This window comes from Micromys minutus (genome assembly GCF_963924665.1).
Source record: "Micromys minutus genome assembly, chromosome: 1".
Taxonomy (NCBI): domain Eukaryota; kingdom Metazoa; phylum Chordata; class Mammalia; order Rodentia; family Muridae; genus Micromys; species Micromys minutus.
In genome coordinates, this window is record NC_137969.1 from 154,705,868 (window position 1) to 154,730,607 (window position 24,740).

General features: G+C 43.9%; 1 protein-coding gene across 3 annotated transcripts in view; it reads right to left on the minus strand.

The window, feature by feature from the left end:
• Window positions 1–22,576, minus strand: part of FEZ2 (fasciculation and elongation protein zeta 2) — a 42,799-nt gene extending 20,223 nt beyond the window's left edge. For all 3 annotated transcript variants that reach the window (XR_013975165.1, XM_080923139.1, XM_080923138.1), the window contains exons 1-5: window positions 22,311–22,576; window positions 17,837–17,945; window positions 5,036–5,152; window positions 3,031–3,172; window positions 1,012–1,280 (exon numbers count right to left, since the gene is read on the minus strand). Coding sequence is in view for 2 of the 3 variants with exons in the window: in XM_080923139.1 (XP_080779265.1) it covers window positions 1,012–1,280; window positions 3,031–3,172; window positions 5,036–5,152; window positions 17,837–17,945; window positions 22,311–22,561 (888 nt within the window). In the remaining variant the exon portion in view is untranslated. The remainder of the gene's footprint in view (window positions 1–1,011; window positions 1,281–3,030; window positions 3,173–5,035; window positions 5,153–17,836; window positions 17,946–22,310) is intronic.
• Between the last annotated feature and the right edge of the window lie 2,164 nt (window positions 22,577–24,740).

Genomic DNA, 24,740 nt, shown 5'->3' on the forward strand with positions numbered 1-24,740 from the left:
AAATAGACATCACACTAAGAAAATGTGAATTTATTTATGTTACTGGCCATATTGTTAATATGGTGAGATTATGTATTACCCACATGCTGGTGACCCAGCTAACCAGCAACTAGATTCTCTTCCTTTCAACATCTGCCAATGAGATTTCATTCTTTGGTAAACAATTCAAGACTTAATTAAAGAAAAAACATGTATTACTTTAAACTATAAGACTAGTTTGTGACATGTATTACTATGTTATATTGTGATTGACAAAAATGTGCATTTTAGAAAAATGAATCACCTTACCCATCCTTTCTACTCTAAAAACAGAACCAACTTTGTTCACATATGAAGTCAGGGTGGGACTATACAGTACCCCAACTGGTCACCCAAAAAAAAAAAAAAGGTAGAGAACTGACTGATAGTATTTATGATGAAGCTTATCCAGTGAAATCACTTTAGAAAACGAAATCCCTTTTATGAAGGCTTGAGGTTTCAAATATCCCAATGTTCCTCACCTGCCAGCCACACACGTCAGCCAACTAAGCAGCCAAGTGGCTGATGTCACGCAACTGCCACTCATACCCTCTGATGAGTCTGTAGGAACTTGTTTCCTTTAGGTTTGGCACAGTTCTCAATTACCCCTAAAAGCACTCTCTTCTTATAATACAACACCCAGAGCTAAGCACAAGTAAGAAAACAAAACCACTCATAAGCATACCAGCCCAACTGATTCCTACTATCATTCTGAGGTAATAAGGAGTAACCACTGGCCAGTCCTCTGCTTGAAGGACTGTCCTGTTCCTTCTCTTCTTCCACGGACTGGCCCCCTGCACGCTGAGGTGCAGAGGTATCCAGACAGCACAGTAAGTAAGCATCACTGAGAAACACCTTTCTGGAGGAACTGAGGAAGCATGTTCCAACAGAGCCCCATTGGTGCACAGGTGTGACCTGCCAAACCCACAGCTGGCCAGCTGTGCTGCAGCTGCCCGTGACCAGCATCAGGTGCTTCCTGCGCACATCACTTACTGTGCCGGGCATGTGACTTCTCTCATTCCTCCCATTCTGAGAGGGGCCACTTTTGAGCTTCTTCTTCTTCTTGGCTGTCTCTTTGTGTTCTTTCTGCTTGTTCTGCACCTCAATAAGCGCAGAAATAAAGCTGTTTTCCACTTCCTTCTCAAACTCCAGTTCATCTCTCAAGGCCAACTGCTGCACCAGCTCCTCAGAGTACTCTTTAATGGCTGTCTCAATTTCTTCCAGCAGTTCGTTTAGCTCAGACACTGACAGCCTTTTCACTCCTGTGGCCAGAAACAAAGTACAGTGAACACTGAGACTGGATTGTTTCATGGCAGCATAACGGGTGCTTTAAACCAAAGGGCAAATCAAAGTCTAAGCAATTATATTGACTGGGATCTTCTCAGAAACTAAGACGCTCTGGTGGGTACATATGAGTAGAGAAGAGTAGGTAAAGTACTCAGCCGAGATGAAAACTTTAACCATTTTTATGTGTATGAATCAAGCATCTCAGGAAAGCACTACAGCCAAGACTGAAATAAGCCGGTCTGAGGAAAAGAACAAACACAGGAGCAGAGTGAAGGGACACAGAAGGGACTCAGACTGACAAGGAACCAGGCAGGGTTCAGGGAAAAGAACCCGTCAGAAGGGATCAAACAAAATGCTTGCTCAATCCTCAGGAGGATGAAAGGAGGGACAGTCCATGGAAGTCACTTGGGTTCTTCCCCAGCACTCCAAAGCAGGAGAGCCAGGAGGCTAGAGCTGAAGCCCTACTGTCTGCTCCTCGAAATAAGACAGGATGAGCTGCAGGGAAGGATTTACAAAAGTCATAAAAGAAAAGTGAGCTTACTGTAATCAAATGTAACCGCTATCTTTACAGAATGGAGAGGACAGACATCACCTCCTGAAAACCCAGGAGAAACACAGCTGTCCCCAGCCACAAGCCAAGGAGTTGAATTTTAACCTCTGGCCCACAAAGCTCAGAGAAGGTAAATTCCACTGTCTAAGCCACCCAGTCTAAGGAACTTTTTCGGAATGCTAACTTAACTAATACATACTTCCTATATCTTATCATATATCAAGACTAGATTTTGGATTTAGTACTCCAGCAAGGCTAAGGGCTTATCTACAGAGGTGTGGCCAAATCATATCAGAGGAAAAAATGTACTGTGTCAGAAAATCTTCCAAAGGTTAAAAAGAAGCCACATAATACACAGAGATTAAGGCAGGTCAGCCTCAGACCTTTGGTCAAGACACAGATACAAGCCCAGATCATAATGGGATCTGACCCAGGAGGGAACCAGGCCTGGCAATCAATAGTCATGGTGCATCAGCTGCCAGTCTCAGAGCAATCCCATGCTGGGTATGGCTATTCAGGACCTCTTCTTGACAACCAACCCCCTGGTACTTACAGTCCAGTGCTGTCAAATACGGACACAGATCCAACTCTAAGGAAATCTCATTTCCCCAAATTCTTCAAAGCTACATCAAAGACAACTGTTCGTAAACTTAGGAGTTCTTTTCAATAAATACATTACTATCTTGCTTTTTATAAGCTAAAGTTTCTCTCCAGAAAATGCATGCTGAAGTCTTAACTCACAGGAGCACAGAATAAACCAGTATTTGGAATATTTACAGAGATGACTAAGTTAAAATGAGGCACAAGCCGGTTCTCAATCTAATGTGACCAGTATCTCACAGGAAGACGAAGAAGCGTGGGACACTGGTACATACAGAAGGAAGCCCAGGGAAAGGATGGCCACCCACAGGCCAGGGAGGAGGCTTGAGAGAAGCCAAACCTCGGGCCTTATCAGAACAACCAGGAAATAAACTCAGGCTGTCGAAGCACCCCAGACTGCAGAAAATTCTCCCAAAAGCAAACTAATCCAGGGCTTGAGGAAAATGCAACCAAGTCCTGAACAATGGCCAAAGTATGCGCACAGAACTTGTGGCCAGAGGACCCAAGAAAATTAAAGCTTTCTGGAGACGTGCCATTTTATGTTGGATGGAGGCTGACATAGGAGGGTCTCTTACGCTCTTCATAGCTGCTCATGCTAGAACTCTTAAGAGTTTGAATCTCCTGGGAGAGCATGGAGAGCCGGTCTGACTGTGTGGGGGTCTCCTCATCTTCTGGGTCTGGTGATTCCTGCATCATTTCTTCAATTTCTTCAATCACCTTCCAAAACATGTACACTGCTGTTAATCAAATAAATTAACCAAGAAAAGACCTGATTGTGTCACAGTACTTACTAGATTACCCGAGTAGAGGGACATTAAATGCCTACTGTGTACATGAAGCACATGTAGAAGTGAACACTGCTTATGGAATTTATAATATATGAACACAAAATTAAATAGAATATGATCTTGTATGTCTACTGCAACTCAACAGACCCTAGCAGATCTTGATGTGTCTGAAAAAAAAGGTGCTGTCATTTACTCAGATGCAGATCATAGCTAGAGTTGAAAGATGGTAAATACCAGAAAATGTACTATATACCACACAAGTGTGTTCAACATCAATGTAATCTACATTACTTTGACATAAAACTTACAAAATGTAATATACATAAAAATATTCACAGATAGAGCAGGAAGTCAGCTCTCTAGCAGAAAAAGAATTTCATTTATTAATTCAGTGAAGGACAAAGGGGTATTTTTAAATGACCAAAACCAGAATCAGACAGGAAAAAAGCTTCGAGAAGAAGGAAGACTTGAGAAATGCACCTGGCAGTAATTACACCAGGACCTACTGTAATACGCAGTATGACTCAAGCCTTACAACCTTGTCTGATTCCAGATTAAGAGAAAAGGGAAGTAGAAACTTTAAAGGGAAGAGAAAGATACTCACTACCTAAAAGGGGGTGGGAGGGCATTTAAACATTAAAAAACATTTAAAAATGGAATTCAGTGTTGATATAAAACACGGTGAGTACATCTGAAAGTACCTAGGCATCAATGAATGTTACATATAGCTCTTCAGCTGGGGAAAGTAAAAGCCAACCCAAGAGGGACCGTGCTGAGTAGGAAGGAAGCCTCCCCATACAGCAATGTGAACAGTACAGTAAAACATTCTGGGAGACTGTAGCAGGGGACTCTGTAAAAACAGAAACAACGTGACATCCAGCATATTTCTTGGGGACTGAGACTGCTCAGGGTCACAGTGCTTTCTGAACTGTCATTACCTTTCTCATTAGCATCACAGTTGCCTAAGCCTAGAACAATCCAACTACAAATGTAATCAGGGAATCAATCAGAAAGACATTCCTCCCGTGCACACGTACTCCTCTGACCTAGCCATAACATATCTCCTTACTGACCTTCCCTTCCCTGACTAAAAATAAAAGGTGACAGAATGCACAGCCAGGCAGCCTGTCCCACTCTGACAACAGTACAGGTGCAGGAGGAGTGCTCAATGACAGGGCTGACTCAGCTGGTTTCAAGATGACTTTGATATTACTACCACACCCCACAGGTATAATGTTGGCTTCTTTCTACAGAATATTACAAACACTTTTATTGTTTGTTAAAAATTCTTACCCAGGGTTCTACAGAAAGAAGCCTGCTCGGACCAAGCTGGGCAGCTCAGATCTTTGATTTCAATTACTCAGGAGGCAGAGGCAGGTAGGTCTCCACAGTCTGAGAACACCTTAGTCTGCAAAGGGAGTTCCAGGCCAGTCAAGGTATGTAAAGAGACCTTGCCTCAAAACAAACTCAAATATTCCAGTTCACTCATGTTTGGGTAACCTTGTAAAAAGCAGAAACTTCTTAAGTTTTTTTTTTTTTTTTAAATTTTGGTTTAAACACTAACCCTCTGTTACTTGTAATCAATCACAGACTGTGACTAGCCTGGAAATCTTCCCAATTCACAAACATAATCTTCCTTGGACAGTACACAGCTTGTTTCACCTCTCCATTGAAGACTCAATGTCAAGCCAGCACTGCCCACACTATTCTACAGGAAAGGAGGGTGTTCTGACAAGCGTCATTTGCTGCCAGTGTAAGAAGTGGCTCTCAGGCCCAGGCTTCACCTCCATACCTGGTCTGCAGTAAAGAGGGGCTCCTCGTTGACACAGGAGACGATGATTGAATGCATGTCCAGCTGCTCCCTCAGCTCCTCTTCATCTGAGGTGTCAAAGAGCAAGCCACCACTCATCTAGAAACAGAAGCACCCCATTTAAAAGGAAGCCTGAGTCTGATACAATGGGAAAGTGCATGCAGCTCCCTGGAAGGGGGTAACTGGCAGGCACCCCACACACAGCATGTTATATACGCCCCAGCAGCAGTAAGTGTACTATAGAACAAACTTTAAAATGACATGCACTCCTAAGGTCTGAAACAAGCACAGAGACAAGGGCAGTATCCACCTGACACTTGTATAGAAGAAAAAAGTACAATATTTATTAGCAAACTATAGGGCATGAAGCAAACAGAAGGTAGCACTAAGTACATGGTTAGTAAAGGGGCATTTGTTAAAATTTTACTAACTTATCTACAAACTACTTCCTAACATTCAAATACTCAGAGTAAAAGTAACTGACATCCTGGCAGGCAGTACCTGTCCATGAGACACACTGAGCTTCCCAGATGAACATCTAAAAGAAGAAAGAACATCTGCAGGTCCTAAAACACCTTTAAGCCTAACTATGCTGGAGATCCTCCAATCGCCTCGAAGCCATTTTCTACCTGAGCTCTGTGCACAGCAGGCTGACCACATGGACCAGATCAAAGGATGCCCTTGACTTCGGGCTTCCAGTTGAGTTACACATCACTGATGGACACCAGGAGACTGCAAGGTGAGAAGGAGAGTGCTGGGCTCCTGTTGTCCTCCTCTCTGCCACAATGCCATTTGTCAGCTCTGGCTCTAGTCAAGCAGACTTCTCAGCTGATCTCTACAGATTCTAGGAACTTCTCTCTCTCCCCTGTTCATCTCAGGTCTGCTATAGCAGCAATAGCTGGAGTACCCAGGAGCTGCAGCCATGCCTGGGATATTGTGTCATGCTAGTCAGCTTCTCTCACACCTACCCAACCCAATGTAAACAGCCCCTCTAGGAATACTGAGTTTTCTATCAACAGCAATGACGAAAGGTACCTGGGAGACTCAACAGAATCAAGGAACTAGTACTGTCACATGACTTAGAGCTCTATTCTCCGAGAAGAACTAGCATACAATGAGAACAAACTATGGAAGAAAAAAACATACCATTACAGCACATAGTATATCATTAAATTGATGTATTAATCAATTATTATATAATATTACATGAAAGACCAAGCAACTGTAATCTAAAACTTAAGTAAATAAATAAAAATCCTTAATATCCAAATGTTCCAAAATCAGAAGCTTATTGAGTAGCTTCATGATGTCACCAGGGGAAGTTTCTCATATGACCTCAGTGTGGCAGGTTGTGCTCAAAACACATGTAGACCAAAAATATTAAAAATTCCGCCAGACTATATAGATAAATAAAATAATATTGTAATCATGTTTACACTTGGGTCCCACCTTTGTATCTCATTATATACCCACAAATATTCCAATTAAAAAAATCCAAAATCAAAAGCCATCATTTTAGATAGAGAACACTAAACCATTTATTAATATTTTAACATAACTGAGTTAAAAAGTTTTAGGCATGGTAGTACGGGCCTGTAAAGCCAACAATAGGATAAGACAGGAGGATCTCAGTTCAAAGCCTATCTAGGCAACTTAGTAACATCCTGTCTCAAAATGAAAAGTACAAAATGGTTAGGGATATAGCTCACAACCTGCTTAAAGCCCTAGGTTCAAGCCCCAGTAATTGGGGTAAGAGAGGTTTATCTAAAAAAGCAATTTTATTTACTAGTATATAGGATATATTTAAACTATGATATACAATGGAGCAGATGCAGGTCTCTAGAACATTCCCAGTTCTTTATACAAGAGTTTCAGGAACTTTCAGATGAATTCCAGCCAGAATAAAGCTAGAGAAAGGAAAAAGGATTCGAAGGGGCCCCTGGCATGCTGATTTCCCACGGAAGCATGGGAAAGACCTGCTGCTCTCCACGTCTGTTGGTACTGACTGCAATTCTCTGCCTACCCCCGGGGACAATGTACCTTCTCTTTCTATTTCTCATAGCATCTCAGGCCAGGAAAGGCCTAGCAGTGAGAAAACACACACACACACACACACCAACTGTAAAATTTTAGAACGCCATATGTGAAAGACAAAAGCAAAATAGCAGAAAAAGAATCAGAAATTAATATTGTTGGCATCACGACAGCTCCTATCCCCAGCAATGGCACCACCCACAGATGACAGGGATCTGGCACATCCATCACCATGGAAACAGCCAAGCATTCCCAGGATACACAGGTTCAGAAGGCCACCTTCACCTGGAAGTAAATGATGTCACTACCCCATAAAAGACAGAACCATCCTACCCCCCCCCCTCTCTCTCTCCCCCCCTTTCTCTTTCCTCTTCACGCCAACCCCTGTCCCATCATTCTATTAATCCTCTCCACGTGGACCATGCAGGTTTGGGGTAGTTAGAGTGAGCCCAGAAATCTAATTAAGGAGAGTGGTGGTCCGTACGGGGATCTTAGATTTTCTTGAGACCTGCCCAGCCTTGGGTCCTTGCCTGGCACTGCAGCCGCCTGCTTCCCTTAACTGCTGGCACCACTGCCTAGCGATTTTGTACCACTTCCCAGGCAGCTGATCACGACCACTCATGCCGCCACCTCCACCCACCCGCTGCCACAGACTTCCACCATGTGATTTGCTGCTGTTACTGGGACCACAGGACATACTCGTGGGCCGCTGCCCACTGTGGCCCACCATGTGCCACATGGGCCACTTAGGCAGGTCAGCTACACACCACACAGTTTCACTTTTCCTGATACCAGATTGTGGCTAAGGTTCCCACACAAACACCAGCAAATTAATAGAGCAGATTAATAGGTCTTACCACTCCAGTTGGTAAAGAGAACCCCCAATTTCCCAAACAAGGTTTGGCCAGCCTTTGTGGGCAAGGAGGGTTAGTTCTCTGCAGCCAAGGTCCAAAACAGACATTGACCTTCCTGGGAATGCTCCTTAATTTTCACCCCCTAAGGGTTCTTACAGAAGTCCAGGCCTGGTGGGGAGTGACAACTCAGACCTCTGGTAGTAGGTGGATATTTTTCTCTCTATTGAGTTTATATACTGGGACATCACTTGAGATAACTCAATAGCTCCCCCTTCCCAATGGGCAACTCAATGTCTCAGAAGGTATCACTGGGCTCCCCACTGGGATGTCTCCTGGAAATTTTCAAATATCTAAAACTAATGCCCCAGCTGAGGACAGACATCTAAATTGATACAACTCTGCAATAATGTTTGGACTCAATATTCATTACACAATGACTCAAAATGGCCACAAGATGGCACCCTAGACTTGTTAATGTTACGAGACCTTCACTCATACTGCCAACCATCTGGTAAATGGAAAGAGGTTACCTGAGTACAGGCATTTATCAATCTCTGCTCTAACCCTTCTCTGTGTTTCTCTTGTATCCCCACCCACCTCCTTTAGCAATGAGGCAAACAGCAGATGACACCACAGCTCTCATCCCAGCTAACGAGCCACTCCCTCTCCGAGGTAAAATACATACTACCACCTCAGCTTCCACTCCTGCTACTCTAAACTTTCCAGAACCCTCCCCTCCTCCACCGCTGGACTCACACTCGAGTGTGGACACACCACCCACCCTGAGCACCCCTTCCCGCCTTCTCTCATCCTCTTCTGTACCGCACCCCCCAACCCCACCCCATCTCCACACACACTGGCTCTCTGCTGGTGCAGGCTGCGGGCCACTCTGCCTTGGCACCTAGTTTTACTCCCCCCATTACATGCTCCAAGGCCACAGCCAAACTCCCACCAAATTCTTCATTTCCAGAGACACCTGGCCCAGCACCAGTCCTTCCGCTAAAGGAGGTGGCTGGTGTCAATGGGCTACTACTCCATGTCCACGTTCCTCACTAAATAAACTCTCCCAAATAAAAAGCAGACTGGGTTCCTACACCTCCAACTCTTAAAGTTCCAATACATCACCCAATCCCAGACTTTCCATGAGGTACATACAATCCTTACTAATAATTTACTTCCTGAGAAATGCCGGCGGGTTTGGGAGCAGGCAAAAATGCATGCAGACAAGATCCATCAAAGAGATGGAACATGCCCAATTGGATCTGAGGTAGTACCTGACCAAGATCCCCAATGGGATCATAATTCCGCAGGTGGTATTTTAGCCAGAGACAGATTCATAACCTTCCTCCTGGCCAGTCTCCACAGAGCAGCCTTAAAACTGGTAAATTTTGAAAAACTCCAAGAGGTTTTTCCAAGACAGACAGGAAAACCGTTAACCCCCTGACACTTGTCAAACTCTGTCCTGTCTTCACCAATGCTTCCATCCTAACAGCCAAGCATTGTCTTATTTTATTAAGACCCACCTATTGCCTACTCCTGAAGATTTAAGTTTCTTAAAATCTATCACTGTTTCTTGCAGAATCTGCCAGACATCAGAGTTCAACTCAAAATAATCATAGCGCCTCTTTTTCTACCCATCAGGCCCGAGGTTCTCTTCCTGGAACCGACTGGCAACTTGACTTTACCCACATGCCCACTGTCAGACGTGCCATGTACCTCCTATTCTTGGGAGACACCTTCTTGGAGTGGGTAGAGGCATTTCCCACAACTAAAAAAAAGGGCTCAGACAGTCTCTGATCTCCTCCTCCGAGAGATCATCCCCTGAATCAGTGTCCCAGCTTCCTTGCAGTCAGACAATGGTCATCAGTTTACCTCCCAAATCTCTCAAAATCTGACATCCCCTGACATTTTCAAATTTCCCACCACCCTCAATCTTCAGGTGAAGTAGAAAGAACCAAGCACTCTTTAAAAACCACCCTTGTGCAGCTGTCACAGGAACTTCACCTTGATTGGGTAAAACTCCTACCTGTGGCTCTTTTCAGACTACGCACTCTCCCCAAGCGACCTCTCCAGGTCTTGTCATTTGAACTCATGTATGGGCATCCGGTCCTAACTCCTGGCCTCTCACCTAAATGTTCTCCCCTCCCAGACCATCTACTCACCCTGTTACTTTGCCACCTAAGTTCTCTCCTGTGGAACTTTGCTGACCACAATCTACACCGACCACACACTGAACCTTGCCCACTGCCTGACAACACTGGAGACCAAGTTCTCCTATCTCCTCCAGACAACCGGCCCTCATCCCTCTCTCCTAAATGGTAGAGACCTTTAAGGAGATTCTCCTGACACCCACAGCTGCTAAACTTGAGGGACACTCACTGGGTCTACCTGTCCCACCTCAAACCTTTTATCCCTCCACCTAAACATTCTTCATACACGTAAACCCTAACAGGACCGTGCTCTGCTAAGTTCCAGAAGACGTCGAGACCACCCACCTTGTCCCCAGTTCCAGAAAATAAGACTTCACCCTGTCAGTGACATTCAACACCACTGGAGTAGACATGGGCTTCTCATCCGCCCCTTGCTGTTTGTTTCTATCCAGGATAGCACACACATCTGGAGATTCGAGGTTCAAGAAACCCCCACAGATAGCAAACAGTCATTCCAAGTAGGGTCAGGAAACTGCTCCATGGCTGGATGTCAGGAATGATCCAAATTGCTGTCATCCCTGTATCGATCGGTTATCCCATCCAAGTGTTATGATCTCTTTACTTGTTTTCTCTTTGACCAGACAAAAGATGACTGTAAAATATGGCCAGACAAATATGGGGGCTGCTCTTATTGGTGTTGTCAGATACACATGCTAGGATCACAGACCCACCACTTCTACTAACAACGCAAGACGCTCTTTTTCTACATACAAGATCCATGGGATCCCAAGTGGGAGACAGGAGTTGTCGGTAAGCTCTACTGTGAAAACCAACCATGGTCGCAAGTAAGTACTACAAAAATTCAGAGAAAATATGTCTCAATTGTCCAACGTCTAGATATCAGAAGTGTAGGAGAAATAATCAAACACTCCTCTGAGGCTCTTAGTTCCTTAACATCCCCCATTCCCCATAAATGACACCAGCTTGTTGTTCTGCCTTTTGCTTCGGACTTTGACCTCGGCATACAAACTCCTTAATGTCACCCAACCCAGCCGCCTTAAAGACTGCTGGCTATGTGTACCCCTGGAACGAGCTTGCAATTGCCACTTACAACCTCTCCAGTGATGCTGCCTAATAACCTTACCTCACCCTTTATCAGCTGCCCTGACTCTGATGTCTCAATGACTCCATTCCTTTCCTTTATCCTTCTTTTTGGCATGGCAAACTGTTTTAAGACATTTGGGACATATCCTGTAGGAACACTAGGCTCCCTAGACTGCAATACAACCACAATCGTTGATACTCCATCTCTGCCACAGTGCCCAGCGATCCAAAATACATCAGTCCTCTGTGGCACTCGGGTATAACTTTGCCTGGCAGCAGGTCAGGTTTGCACGTTGGTTCTCCTTTTCCCTGAACCAGGAGTAATCCAGGGAAACGAACCCCTGCCAATCCCAGTTGTAGACAGCTGCCCAAGAGAAGAATTCAGGTTGTGCCATTCTTGGTCACTGCAGGAATAGCTGTAGGTGCTGGCACTGGGATAGCAGGGATAACTACTTTCATGACCAAATATGAGATCACCTCCACACTCGACAACAGCTTTCAAGAAGTATCTGAAACTTTGCTCACTATCCAAAAACAGCCATGACTCTTCAAAACTGATGGGGGTTGGACATCCTGACAGCTAAAGAAGGTGGCCTTTGCCTATTCCTCCATGAAGAATGCTGTTTCTGTATCAACCAATCCAGGATAGTGAGAGATAAAATCCAGGAGCTACAATCAGACATACAGAATTCCAGGGAACATGAGACCTTCAGTTCTTGGACCTTTGAAAACCCTGTATGAAAGTGGACACTCCCCTTTGTAACGCCCCTTCTAGTCATCTTTCTGGCATTACTATTCTCACCCTATCTTATCAATCTTGTTTCTACATTCCTTCAATGACAGATACAAAAAAATTTCTAACCAAACTATTAATCAGTTCCTGTTACATGACTAACAGCCACTGTTCACGGAGAAGCCTGATGCGAATGCAGATGGTGTAAAACAGGTACACTTCTAGAACACCCCCAAGACAGCAGGAAATAGCCTAAGAGACCCAATGTCCCAATTCCCTTTTCACCATCACCCCCCCTTGTCTTCTTTTTATGGTAAGAAGAGAGAGGAATGTTTGTATCAGAACAGCTCTTACCACCAGCGATGGCACCACCCACAGGTGACAGGGACTTAGAACATCCATCACTATGGAAGCACCCAAGCATTCCCAGGATACACAGGTTTAGAAGCCCACCTCCACCTGGGAGCAAAACCGGACCACAAAACACCCTCCCCCTCTTCCCCCTCTCTCTCTGTACCTTTTCCCCTCCCCCCCCCCATTTCTCTCCCTCTCTCTCCTCCTTTTCTCTTGACCTCGACCCCTGTCCTATCCTTCAATTAAACCTCTCCACAAGGGACCATGTTGGTTTGGTGTGGTTTGTCCAGGCACAAAACAAGGAATCTAATTAACAACAAATATATCATTTGTCCCAGATGAACCCTGACTAATACACATTTGAATTTAGAACAGCAACAATTAATGCCAGAAAACAATCAATGCAATTTTCCTGTTTTAAAGAAAAAAAAAAAAAGCCATCCTGGAATGTAATGTCCAGCCAATTTAACAACTAGGTGGAAGCTAAACAGAAGACATTTTTAGATGTTCAGTATTCAAAGAATTTACCTTTCCTGCAACCATTCTCAGAAAGATACCCACAGGAGAAAGGAGAGGAAATAAACACAAGGTTAGAAACAATGCAGGAGTGAAGGTCGTTCTCCAATGACACAGGAAGTTGAACTCCCCAGATGGTGTGTGGGAAGGTAAACAAGAGAGTGAGTGAGTGACTGACGGGCCCACACTGGTGTTGCAACTGCAACATCAAGAATTAGCAAAAGACACTGTCAGTCCTCTCCTGGCCCTAAACCTCTTATTCACCACTCCCTTTTAACCCAAGAAATTTTCACATGGCCCTAGGTATGTATAAAACAATTATACAAATTAAACATCTACTGATAATAAAACATAAAGAAATGTAGAAGTGTATTTTACAGTTCTTTTGGTGTATATTTTTCACTTACTAAATGAAAGCAGACACTAGTGAGGCAAATGTACATATTTGTTTTTACACAACAGACTGAATCTTGTGTGAAAATTGAATACCCTAAGACACACACTTTCTGAACTCGATCAATACTTTGATTTTATAACCCTCAATGCTAAGAATGTCAAATATATAGTACAAACTAGCAGCAGCGTGTGTAGGACCATTTCAGAGACGACTGAAAACCCTGTCCTAATCCTAAGCCAAATTCCCAGAACAATTTTTGCTGGAATTCAAGTCAGCAATTCAAACAGACATTAAAATGCAAAATTCCAACTCATTACAGCCCAAAGATACACTGAGGTAACCCCTGCATGGTTGAGAGTGAGAACAGGAAAGCATTCCGTGCTTAGTTTCTGTGATCAAACAATGACGTTTCTGTAAGAACAAGACAACTTGGTGAGTGCAGTGAAAACGCTGCAGTGCATGTCTTACTGAAATAGGCTTGCACTTCAGCCAAGGTGTTTCTGGTGGCGTTGGTAAGTACTCGGCGGTATGTGTAGGGCAAAGTACACATGCTGTGTGTTCAGAAACCCGGCTTTCATGGAATCACATGGTGCAGTGAGTAACTGATGCCAGAAACAGCTAATTGATTGGTGTGCATTCAGAAACTGCTACAGCCAGACTTCCTTCAATCTCCACACTCACCCAGCACCATACGCAGTCACATCCGCAGCTTCAGAAGCTGGGGTCCAGTTAGCACAAATGAAGTACTGTTTGTGGCCCTTGAAGGCTGACTGACAAGTGGCTATAAGTAAGTCACTGTGCCACACACAGAAATGTCAAAATGGACTGAACCTGGGATTCTGACAGGCTCATGTTGGGATGACAGGGTCTGGGTCGGGGGAGGGGGCAAGGTTGTGTTGGGGTTAGAGTCTGAGGGTGATCAGTAAGAGAGCCACTTCATCCTCTGAGAAGGTCGGTACATAAAGTCTAACAGTGAAAATGAGACTAGGATGTGGCACAGGCATCCAGGAAGAAGGGCAAGAGTTACATCAGTCCCACAGTGCTAGCTCCTAAATGATGACAGTTTGTCTTTAAAAATGCTATTTCAGGAGCCAGGCAGTTGGTGGTGCATGCCTTTAATTCTAGCATTTGGGAAGCTTAGGCAGGCAGATCTCTGAGTATGAAGACAGCCTGGCCTATACAGAGTAAGTCCCAGGACAGTCAGAGCTACACAGTGAAACCATGTCTTGGGGGAAAAAAAACAAAACAAGAATATAATTTCAGCAAGAGAAATGTCAAAGACTGGGCTCTTCATGAGACCACAGAAACAACAGAGGGAGGGGCTAGGTCATTTTGTGATCTTAAGAGCATAAGATGATACACATGACCTATAAGTTGTCATTAGCATTCTCACACTTCAGAGTCACCTGCCTCATCACCCTTCCTTGTTGTACCTTGAATACCAAAAGTTTGTTTTATATTTCTTCTCTGGCTTATAAATGAAGTTTTAATTTTAATATTAAATTTAAGGAATATGTTGGAATAACCACACCAACCCCCCCCCCATCCATACACTTGGGGCGAGCTGGACTGCCCCCTTGCATGCCTTGGAGAGATGCACGCCCCCTTTTGTTATGCTAATAGGTCCAGTCACAAGCCACCCCACACCTGGTCTTCCTGTTACCAGTTACCCTAGGTTGCAGACTTCACCCTAGGGGGTGACCCTTCCACCCAGCAGCTAGGGAATTTGCATACCTTCCCTAAAATTATCCCTGAGTGGGACCGCAGAGGCAGTCGTGAGAGACAGCAGTTCAAGATGGAGTAAAACTTTCTGGTAACATGAATAATGGACTTGTGTCTTTCTTTCAAACCCTTAGGCCTTGCCCGGTTCGGAGTAGCTGTTCGTGGTGCGGGGCACCACAAATGGAGGCCCCATGCTGGCCCCATGAAGGAATATATTATCATAGTCTTTCTCTTTCTAAAAGATATCAAGATGTGCTACAATAAAAAAAGTTGCTCTTGCACCAGGCATGGCAGTGCACACCTCCAATTCCAGCTTTTGGGAGGTAGAGACAGAAGGACTAGCTATTCAAGTTCATCCTCAGCTATGTGGCAAGTTCAATGCCAGCCTGGGCTATATATGACACCTAGTTCAGAGAGGAAGATGGAAAAGAGAGGGAGAAAAAGAAGATAATGGTCCTCTTCTACACAGAAAAAAAAAAAAAAAAATGGGAAGATTCACAAGAGGTACCCTAAGCCAAAATGACAGAGAACCATTCCATCGAATGAGTACACTAAGGAAGAAAACTCATTGAGAGCAGGTTCCAAACACAGCAATACCACATTACTAAATTTCCATGACAACAGAAATAATGATCCCAGATCATCATTCCAGGGAGAAAACCAGGCCCATTCCCCACAGAGATGAAATATGCCAGCCAGTACTAAAAGCACTTAGGGCTTTGAAAGCTAACTTTGGCTGACATGGGTTCATTAGTTACATCAGTCATGATGTGCATTTTGGAGCCAAGCTTTCCTTCACTCCTGTGATGCCCGGGTTAGACACAGAGCTGATCCCACTAGTTCCCTACATTAAACTGCACACACAGCAGATAGAGAAACATGCCCATGTAAGAATGTGGAATGTGCCAGACTTCTAGAAAAAACCCAACAAATACAGAAATACCTGTCATGACTGTCAATTAAAAAAAAACAAAATAACTAAATCTAACTGCTGTTTTCCTGACTATTGCTTTTAATACAAAACAAAACAAATTACTCTCTTATTCTGCAGAGGGGAAATGCCCTGTAGACCCCATTTTACAACCAGCATAATCTAAAGAGTGCTTCCAAAAGGTAAATTTTGCATTACTCGGTCATGGAAAAAATACTGAACTGCACATAAATAACACTACTTTCCCAGATTAAAACCACCTAAAAGGGCAACATTATAACTCTGATATAATTGTTGTCTATCTATTCAGGAACTCCATGCCTACAGTGATCTTTCTACGGAGTAAAGTTCTAATTCAGTTTTATTTAACAGTGGAATAGCCACCGCATGATACATGACTGACTGACTGATTGTCACTTGTCTGTCAATAATTGAGTCTTTCCAGGTAAAGTTTTGCATTCAGTATTCATATTAAATGGTGAGGCCTAACTAGTCACTAGCATGGTCACAGCATTTCTTGGCATCGAAAACAACAGCAAAGGAAAACAAAGGCGACTAAAGTTACAGAGCAAGAACAATGTAAGACATTTATTCAGTGAGGTCGGATCAGAGTGCTTGGCTACTGTGTTTCCTTTTTCAAACTACAAAATGAACTGTTTTATGTTCAAATTTTAAAATGTTAATAAGAAAATATACTCATGGATCATTTCAATACAAGAAAAATTAAAACAAGGCAAAACTTTCATTATGATCTCTGACTTTACAGTCTCAGGAATAAGCTAATTCACTCATTTATTTTTTTTCCACAGATGGATAACATTGCACTCACCAAGGACCAGGCAGAAACAATTACTAGGAAGTTACAATCTAATAACAGACTCGGAAACAGGATTAATAAGAAAGCACAATAGTGATTTTAGAGACACAAAACCAAAGCTCTGTGGGGACTAGCTCCCATGAAAGACCAGGGCTAGCTAGACTCTGCAGGACAGTAAAGGTTCACATCTCTACAGGGGTCCCCAACCTGTCCACAGGAGAGTGCTTTCTTCCCTGCAGGGATTTAGGACAGGATCTGGATCAGTCTGCCAGCCAGGCCTTAGGTGGAGAGTCTCCCATCTGAGAGGCTGGATTAAGTGTCCTTTAAAGTTCCTGTCAACTCTAAAATTGTATAATTCCATGAGCTCAGCAGAGGCTAAAACAGTAATAAGAGGCTTCAGCGAGGGAGGGGAACCTGGACAGAGCCCCAGAGGACAGCTAGGCCCTAAATAAGCAGAAGCTGGAACAAAAGCTATTTAGTTCTCATCCCATATAAAATGTGTGTCGGGTGAATCTGCAAAGCTTAAACAGTTAATGACAGGAACAAACAGTAAGACTGGTGATCCACTAGAATTCTGGGAAACAGAATCAGAATTCTATATTCCACCAGACACTGAAAGCAGCAGGCTTTTCCAAGTCATATATTTAAAAAAATCATTTCATAAGACATTAATACTATTTAGCCTATGACAGCCCACAGCATTACACTCCCAATGACCCCACGACTGCACTTAATGAAATAGAGTGCCAGCGGATCTGACGTGAACTTACATTGCTCTCTTCTGAAGAACTTAAAACAATGTGAAACGAAAATTTAAATAATGTGTCTATCTTCCTCACCAGCTTTAAACAGTTATAATTCTTCGAGTGTCCACTTCAAACCCTCTCTTCCTTCTGGCCCCTAGCCACTGCAGCACTATAGCCTTACAGTGTCTTCATCTGGCACTAGCAGGATGGACATGCATTAAAAAGTCAAAAATCAGCGACAGGAGGAGAAACTGGGTGCTGATATATGGGGAGCCACAAGCAGGAAGACCTGAATTCAGATCAACAGCACCCACATAAAAAGCCAGGCATTAAATTCCAGTGCCAGGAGGGAGAAACAGAAGGACGCCTGGGACTCATGGGTCAGCACTGGCAACACAGCCTCTGTGGTCCAGCTCCTCACTTACCCCTTTCTCTGAGAGGTTCAGAGTAAGCAAATGCAAGGTCCTCATATGGGACGACTTCCAGTCTACAGGCATGACATTCCCATAATTATCTGTCAGGGCGTTCCAAATCCTTAAACACAAGAAAACAGCAATCAGTAAAACGTACCACTCCACAGGGCCTTCGTTAAAAATCTAGTGCCATAGTAAAAGGACTTAAAATAAAATAAAAGGTGCATTGTTTCTTAGAAAACATCAACCAATATAGAGTCATGAGAAATCATACAATTGGGCTGACAACATCTTGTTTGTGAAATAAGAAAGAAACAAAGAAAGGAAGAGAGAACTCTCCTAAAGGCATGATAGAAAGGGAGGAAAAGAGGGAGGGAGGGGGCAGGGAAGGAGGGAAGAAGGAAGAAATCTAAAGGTAGATTATGTACAGGGCACTGTTCAAAGTTTATGGGGACACACACAGAGAATGGCAGAGCATACACACACACACACACACACACACACACACACACACACACACACACAAGTAACTAAATGTAAAAAAGGAAAATCAAACAAACAAAAACAAGCAGTATAGAAAGAAGGCAATATGGAGATATGGCGAGAATGTGGGAAATTTGTTGAATTCTCAAAAACATTAGAAGCAGAAACCTTTACTAGCCTCATTTTTCAGTTAACAAACAGGGGATATCTCAGTACTGTCTCCAGAAACACAAAGTGCACACCACTGTGCTTTCCAAAGAGGCTTGACTGTAACAGGATGAGGCTGGGACTGATGCAGGGTAGGAATGAGAGATCTCTTAGGCACAGGAAGGTTATGTAGCCCATGCAGTTGCCTACCTTCTCCTTAACCTGCCACAAAACAAAGCTTAGACATGAAGTAAATACCGTATCCAGCTCCACCTAAGTATGAACACAAACTGCGCACTGCACTGAGAAAAGTTACAAACCATACTGGACAGAAACAGCAAACTTCATGGTAAAATTCAGGTGTGGGTGTCAAAATAATAACCAACACAAAAAAATACAATGTTTTATGAGGGAAATTAGAGCCAGAGTTCAATAAGATGAAATGTGATGGAGGTGAATGAGGTCACACACTGTACATCTGAGTACTTACTGGGAAACTGCTACATGTCATATTCTTTAACGTTAAAATTTTCGACATGTACATAATAGCGCATAAGTCATGAAATATTTGTGCAAGTCCGTCAGCAATCAGGTTACGAACAATCCTAGCAGGTCAAAAACCTAGCAATGCGAGTGTAGAACTGGAAAAGCAACATACTTGATTCAATAAACAAGATCCTATACTTAAGAATAGAAACCGCCAGAGGTATAACTTCCCAAGAGATGTGTAGCTTCCAAACCCAAATCAGCCTCAAAAATCGGGGTCTAGCACCCTACCGATCTCCCCTCTGCAGGGCTCACTCAGATTGCATCCCTGTTGGAACCTGGAATATTCTCTAATGTCAAGAAACTAGAGTTGGAAGCAAGGTCAGCTACTTGCTGAGTTTGACTATCCTGGGCCCCAACTTTTCAAATACTAACAAGTGAATGAATGACAAGAAGAAATAGAAAGGGAATGGACCATGACTGCTCCTAGGTGTGGTAAAGGAGGGGTTCACTGTAGTTATAAGAGAGAGCATAGGCAGGGGCAGAGACAGAGACATTGGGAAGACTACAGAGATGCCATGACCCTAAGCTGGGCTATGTCGTAGGAGATGGAGAGAGAGGAGAATCAGCTGCAGCAGCTAGAAGGCCCAAAGGTAACAAAAATGGTCAAATTATACAGTGACGAGCAGCCCCTCCTCCTAGACTAGAGAGTTCAGGGTTAGGGGGGCCCTGTGAGGAACACAGAGAGCCTTGGCAGCCAGTGTCTACTTTGGTATATTAATGAATACCTCAGCTTGTCCCAGGTTTGAAACCTAACCTTGACTACATAGCCAACCCTGGCCAAGGTCACAGAATATTCTGATAGGTGAGGAGTCCCAGGTTTGGAAGGGTTGTTTTGTCTGTTGGTCACATCCTTCTTAAAAGAGGCTAGAAGATAAAGACAGTGGAGTATCTCCCAGAAGAAGCAGCCGTCAGTTCCAGAGTCCAAGAAAAAAAGAAGACGATAAACAAGCCTCTTTCTCTGCCAAGGTCAGAGCAGTTATAGTTGGAAGGACATAAGGCCAACTTCTGTCCAAGAGTCCCAGAATTGTCTGGTCAAGACGTCTAAACTGCCTTCATATTTACAGTAAGGTATTACAGCCCATCATAAACAGCTGACAGGAGATGTCCATACTGGAGTCAAAGTCCTCTGGACAGTGGCTCTCCTGGAGCAGATAAGGACAATCCATATTGACAGAAAATGAAACCAAAGCTCAAGGAAGTAAAAGATCCAAGTCACGGCAGCATGTGGGCAAATGGGTTAGAGTTGACCCTCCAAAGCAAATGTATACAAGAGAGAGAACATAGGAGAAGTGAGTCCTAGCTCTGAAAAGATCTTTTACACATTCCCAAATCAGGAGACATACACTCAACACACCACCTACTAAAAACCACTATCAAGAGTAACACTGGCTACAGATGAAGGGGAGAAGCTAAAATACTTGCCTAGCATAAGTGAGCCCTGGGGTTAAGTCCCACCAACACAGAAAATTGGGTGTTAGTACACACCTTTAATCTCAACACTCTAGATAGAGACATTGGCGAAAGATTGGGAGTTCAAGGTCATTCTTCAGCTACAAAATAGGTTTGAGGTTAGCCTGAGACATATGAGACCCTATCCCCAAATGGAAGGAAAGGGTTAACAAAATAAAACCAGGCTTACTGGTTTATGTAATTCTAGCATATGAAGGGCAGCAGGAAGATCTAAAGTTCAAGGTCAGCCTGAACTACATAGCAAGTTCAAGGCCAGCTTGGGCTGCAAGAAACAAAAAAGGAAACGCTTTTACAGCCACCAACTTTCAAGTACAGACTAAAATAAAATTTCCAGAAAGTCCAGCTGAACCAAAAATTGGTCTTCTAAGAATCTTGGTACAAGCTACACTCATCCGTTTTAAGTAAGTTACACATCAATATAAGTTTAAAATCGAGAATATGCAGTAAGCCTCAATAATTCAATTATATAAATCTATGCACAGAGGAAGCTATCTGCTCTTTGAGGAATTCTACAGAAGTCACCTTTTGTGGTGCACTGCATGCTTATCTCTGAATTTAAACTTTCAAATACCCATCCTCTGCCCTTGAGAAAGGGAGAACATAAAAACAGACAGGTCTTGAGAACACAGCTATTGACCCACGTTTACATATGTCCTTTCTCTTTGTTCTTTCTTGATAAATCTAATTCCTTGAGAAATTAAAACTTTTTAACAGTACCAATCTCATCAAGAATTCCCCATATGATTTTGGTGCCTATGGGCACCTGGCACAAAAACCAATGACCCTGGGGACACAAGTTGTAGAAAAAAAGAACTAACCGTACAAGTGGCACTCTGACTTCCAAGGACATGCTTGTATTACCCAGCCACAATCACACACGTTCTCACACAAAATTACTATGATGTAATAAAATGTTGTCATTTTACTTCTCCCCACTAAGTCTAGAGTTTCCCTCCACCTCTGCAATGTTCTGGAAACTGGCTCTACTTCCCACCATCAAAGAGTGCTAGTTCTCTTAGGATCTCCTCTCCCCCAGCAAACATAACACTCTAGCTCACTGGCTCAGACCATTCTTTTAGCTAGCTCCTGACTCAAAACCATACAACTCTCTTTTAAGCAAACAATAATTGGGTTTAAAAGTGTTTGAATAAAGGACTTTCATCAAGCCCTGTGAATGTCCTCACTGAAGCTAATCACCAAGAAGACTGGAGCCACTGCTGCTGTGTGCCGGCCATCTGGTTACATTAATAGATGTCATAGTAAGAGCTGCCCTTGTTGCCTGTGATAGTTTGTTCTGTCAGACTTCTGTAACTTACTTCAGTGGTATCTCACACCTTTGCACTCTACCTAACTCCCAGATCTCCATCAGAATTCAGTTTGCAGCTTGCTTTCTTTATGAAGTCTTCATTCGGACATCCCATTTGAAATCTCCCATTTGCACTCATTACACGCGCAAAACATGTGTTTAACCAACCTATGTCCCATACCACCTTGTGTCCTACTTGAGAGGAGCAATACCCACTCCGGCATCCCCAATGCCAAACCCATGGCAGGGGCTTTAACAGAAACGAGTTGAATGAATGAACTGACCCGCAGTGCCCCAGGAGGCAGGGTCTCCCACAAGGAATCACTCAGGGGTCTGCAGGAGGGTTCATGGGAAGGCAGAGCAGCGGGCATTTAAACTCCAGTGGGCCGGCCAGGCCAGCAGCCCCGGGGCGGGGCTGGGAGCAGCAGAAGAGGAAGGAGGGCGCAGGGCGGGGCCTACGTGGACTCCCGGCTGCGGCGGGGGCAGGGCGAGGTAGGGGCCGCTCCCGCCCGCTCCCTGGCCCGCACTCACTCGTCCCCTTGCAGGAGGCTGCGCTCCGTGATGGGCCGCACGGCCGCCCGCGGGGGCTCAGCATTCGATGTAGGGCGGAAGCACAGGCTCAGCTTCTCCTCCAGGCTGGAAACCAGCGCTGGGAAGCTGTCGCCGCCCGCGTGTGCCCCTGCTCCAGCCTCCGGGCTCGCGTTACAGTTCTCCTGGTCCTGGACACTCCCGACCGGCTCCTGGAACTCATAGAAATCCTGCCAGTCTCCGTCCGCCGCCATCGCGCCTGCTGCCAGTGTGCGCCCGGCCTGACGGCCACGCCCTGTCGCCGTCAGACCACGCCCCTTTGGTACCTCCCACTCGAGGCCAAGCTCCTTGTCCTCCAGCTCTTGGGTGAGCAAAACCCAGGAAGTGAATAAAGACTTTAAAGTCTTCACTTCCTCAGTCTCTTCTGGAGCTGACCCTCAGTTCTGGGGGGGGGGGGGGACCTTACTGAGTTGAGTACTCAGGGAAAGGAAGACCTTACTGAGTTGAGTTACTTCCTATGTTCTTGATCATTTAGAAATAACTTCCCTCAGCGTCCCTGTCTAAAAGTGTCTAACAGGAAGACTTCTTTAAACCTACTGTCAGATTTTTGCCCCATGGGAACATTCCTAACACTCCATCTAGACTGACAAGAGTTACTGGGAAATGTTTACATGGTACCGAAATTCATTCCACAAATACATCTCTCCCACATACAAAGCACATGCTTGCTGAATAATTATGTGAATGGATGTGCTCAAAGTACTTAGAAAATGCCTCAACAATAAGCACTCACCTAGTTGCTGTACATGAACACTTATTACTTACTGTAGCTGGAGCATTAAGGTTTAGTGAACATGACTTATGGAAGTAGATAGTAGTAATGGTTATATGCAGTATTACCACACTGTACTCTGAAGATGGCTAGGATTATGTTTTTGTCACAAGCATTTAACTACAATAAAAATTAAGGAAAGTAGGTAGGTGCGGTTGAAAGGCCTGACTCCCGGGTCAGGGATCCTCCGACCTCAATGTGCAGGTTCTCTGCACCTCCCAGGAAAGGTGACACCCCAAATCACTCACAAGAAACAGTCTTGATGCAAACTGCAAGAGGATTTTTATTCCGAGTGCACTTGGGGCCCACAACCTGTACGCCATGTTGGAGTAGAGGGCTGCAGACCACAAGGGCAGAATCGGGACAGATTTTACATGGCTCACAACAAAGCCAGCTAATCATGGCAAAGTCTGCTAATCACAAACCAATCATTTCACAGCAAAAGCCTGTAAGTTACAACCAATCATGGCAAAGCCCATGAATCACAAACCAATCATTTCCCTATAGTCTCTGAGGTCTGTATTTGCGTTGTCTCCTGGGTGGGGGTGGCAATGGTGATCAAAAGTCACTGGGGGGGGGGGGTTAAGGTTCCTTTAGCTTGGGGTTCTCGGAGGGGTTAGGTCATATTTTTTTTATCCTTTCATTCCCCACTTCTTTTCTTGTTAATAGTTCTAATCTTAGAACTGGGAATGTTAAAAGTCTTCTCTCTGCCCGAAAGGAGGCCCTTGTACTGTTGTCTGAGCACCATGATCTGGACGCACTTACTCATTCTCTTACAAAGGCAGCAAACCTATTAACTATGCCAGACCCAGCTGTAAGCAACAAGAGCAAAATCATTAAGGGTTCCATCAGAGCAGAAAGCAGGGTGGTCATCCAAGGAGACCTGCTGAACTATTATCTATTTATTTTTTAAACTACTTTTGTCCAGCTTTTTTTTTTTTTTTTTTTTTTTTTAACCTCTAACCTTTTTCTGAGTTTGCTCATGGGGTCTCTGATTGCTCCTGAGTGATCTACATAAAAGCAATACTTTTTTTTTTAAAGCTGTACACAACCCTCTTTTCAGAAACAACAGATCTAATCCTCTCCTGTTCTGTGGGACTGCTTCAGACAGAGAGGTCAGGGATACTTTTAGGTTGCTACAGATTTCTCTAAAGCTTGGAGATCTATATTAACTTTCTTAAAGTCAAACAACTGGTCTAGCTAAGAGGCTAGTCTTCAACATCATCAGAAATCTCAGAATGACCAATATTACCTGATGAGAAGCACAAAACAGTTTTTAAAACTAGCATATATATATATATATATATATATATATATATATATATAGAGAGAGAGAGAGAGAGAGAGAGAGAGAGAGAGAGAGAGACTGCTGCTGATCACTTGAATAGTCTCACCTCTCTCAAAATGTTGGAGCAACCATCTTCAGCTTTCTGGCTCAGGATCATATCTGACAGACCTTTTTAATGCAGAAATTTAAAGGGCTGATAATTTTGGCTTGGCAAAGATTATCAGTCAACTATTCTGCAAAAGTGTCCCTTTCTGGACAATATTGTCTGTAGATGAAGCAATTCTTGCCAAGTGGCTGTCTTGCCACAACTGGA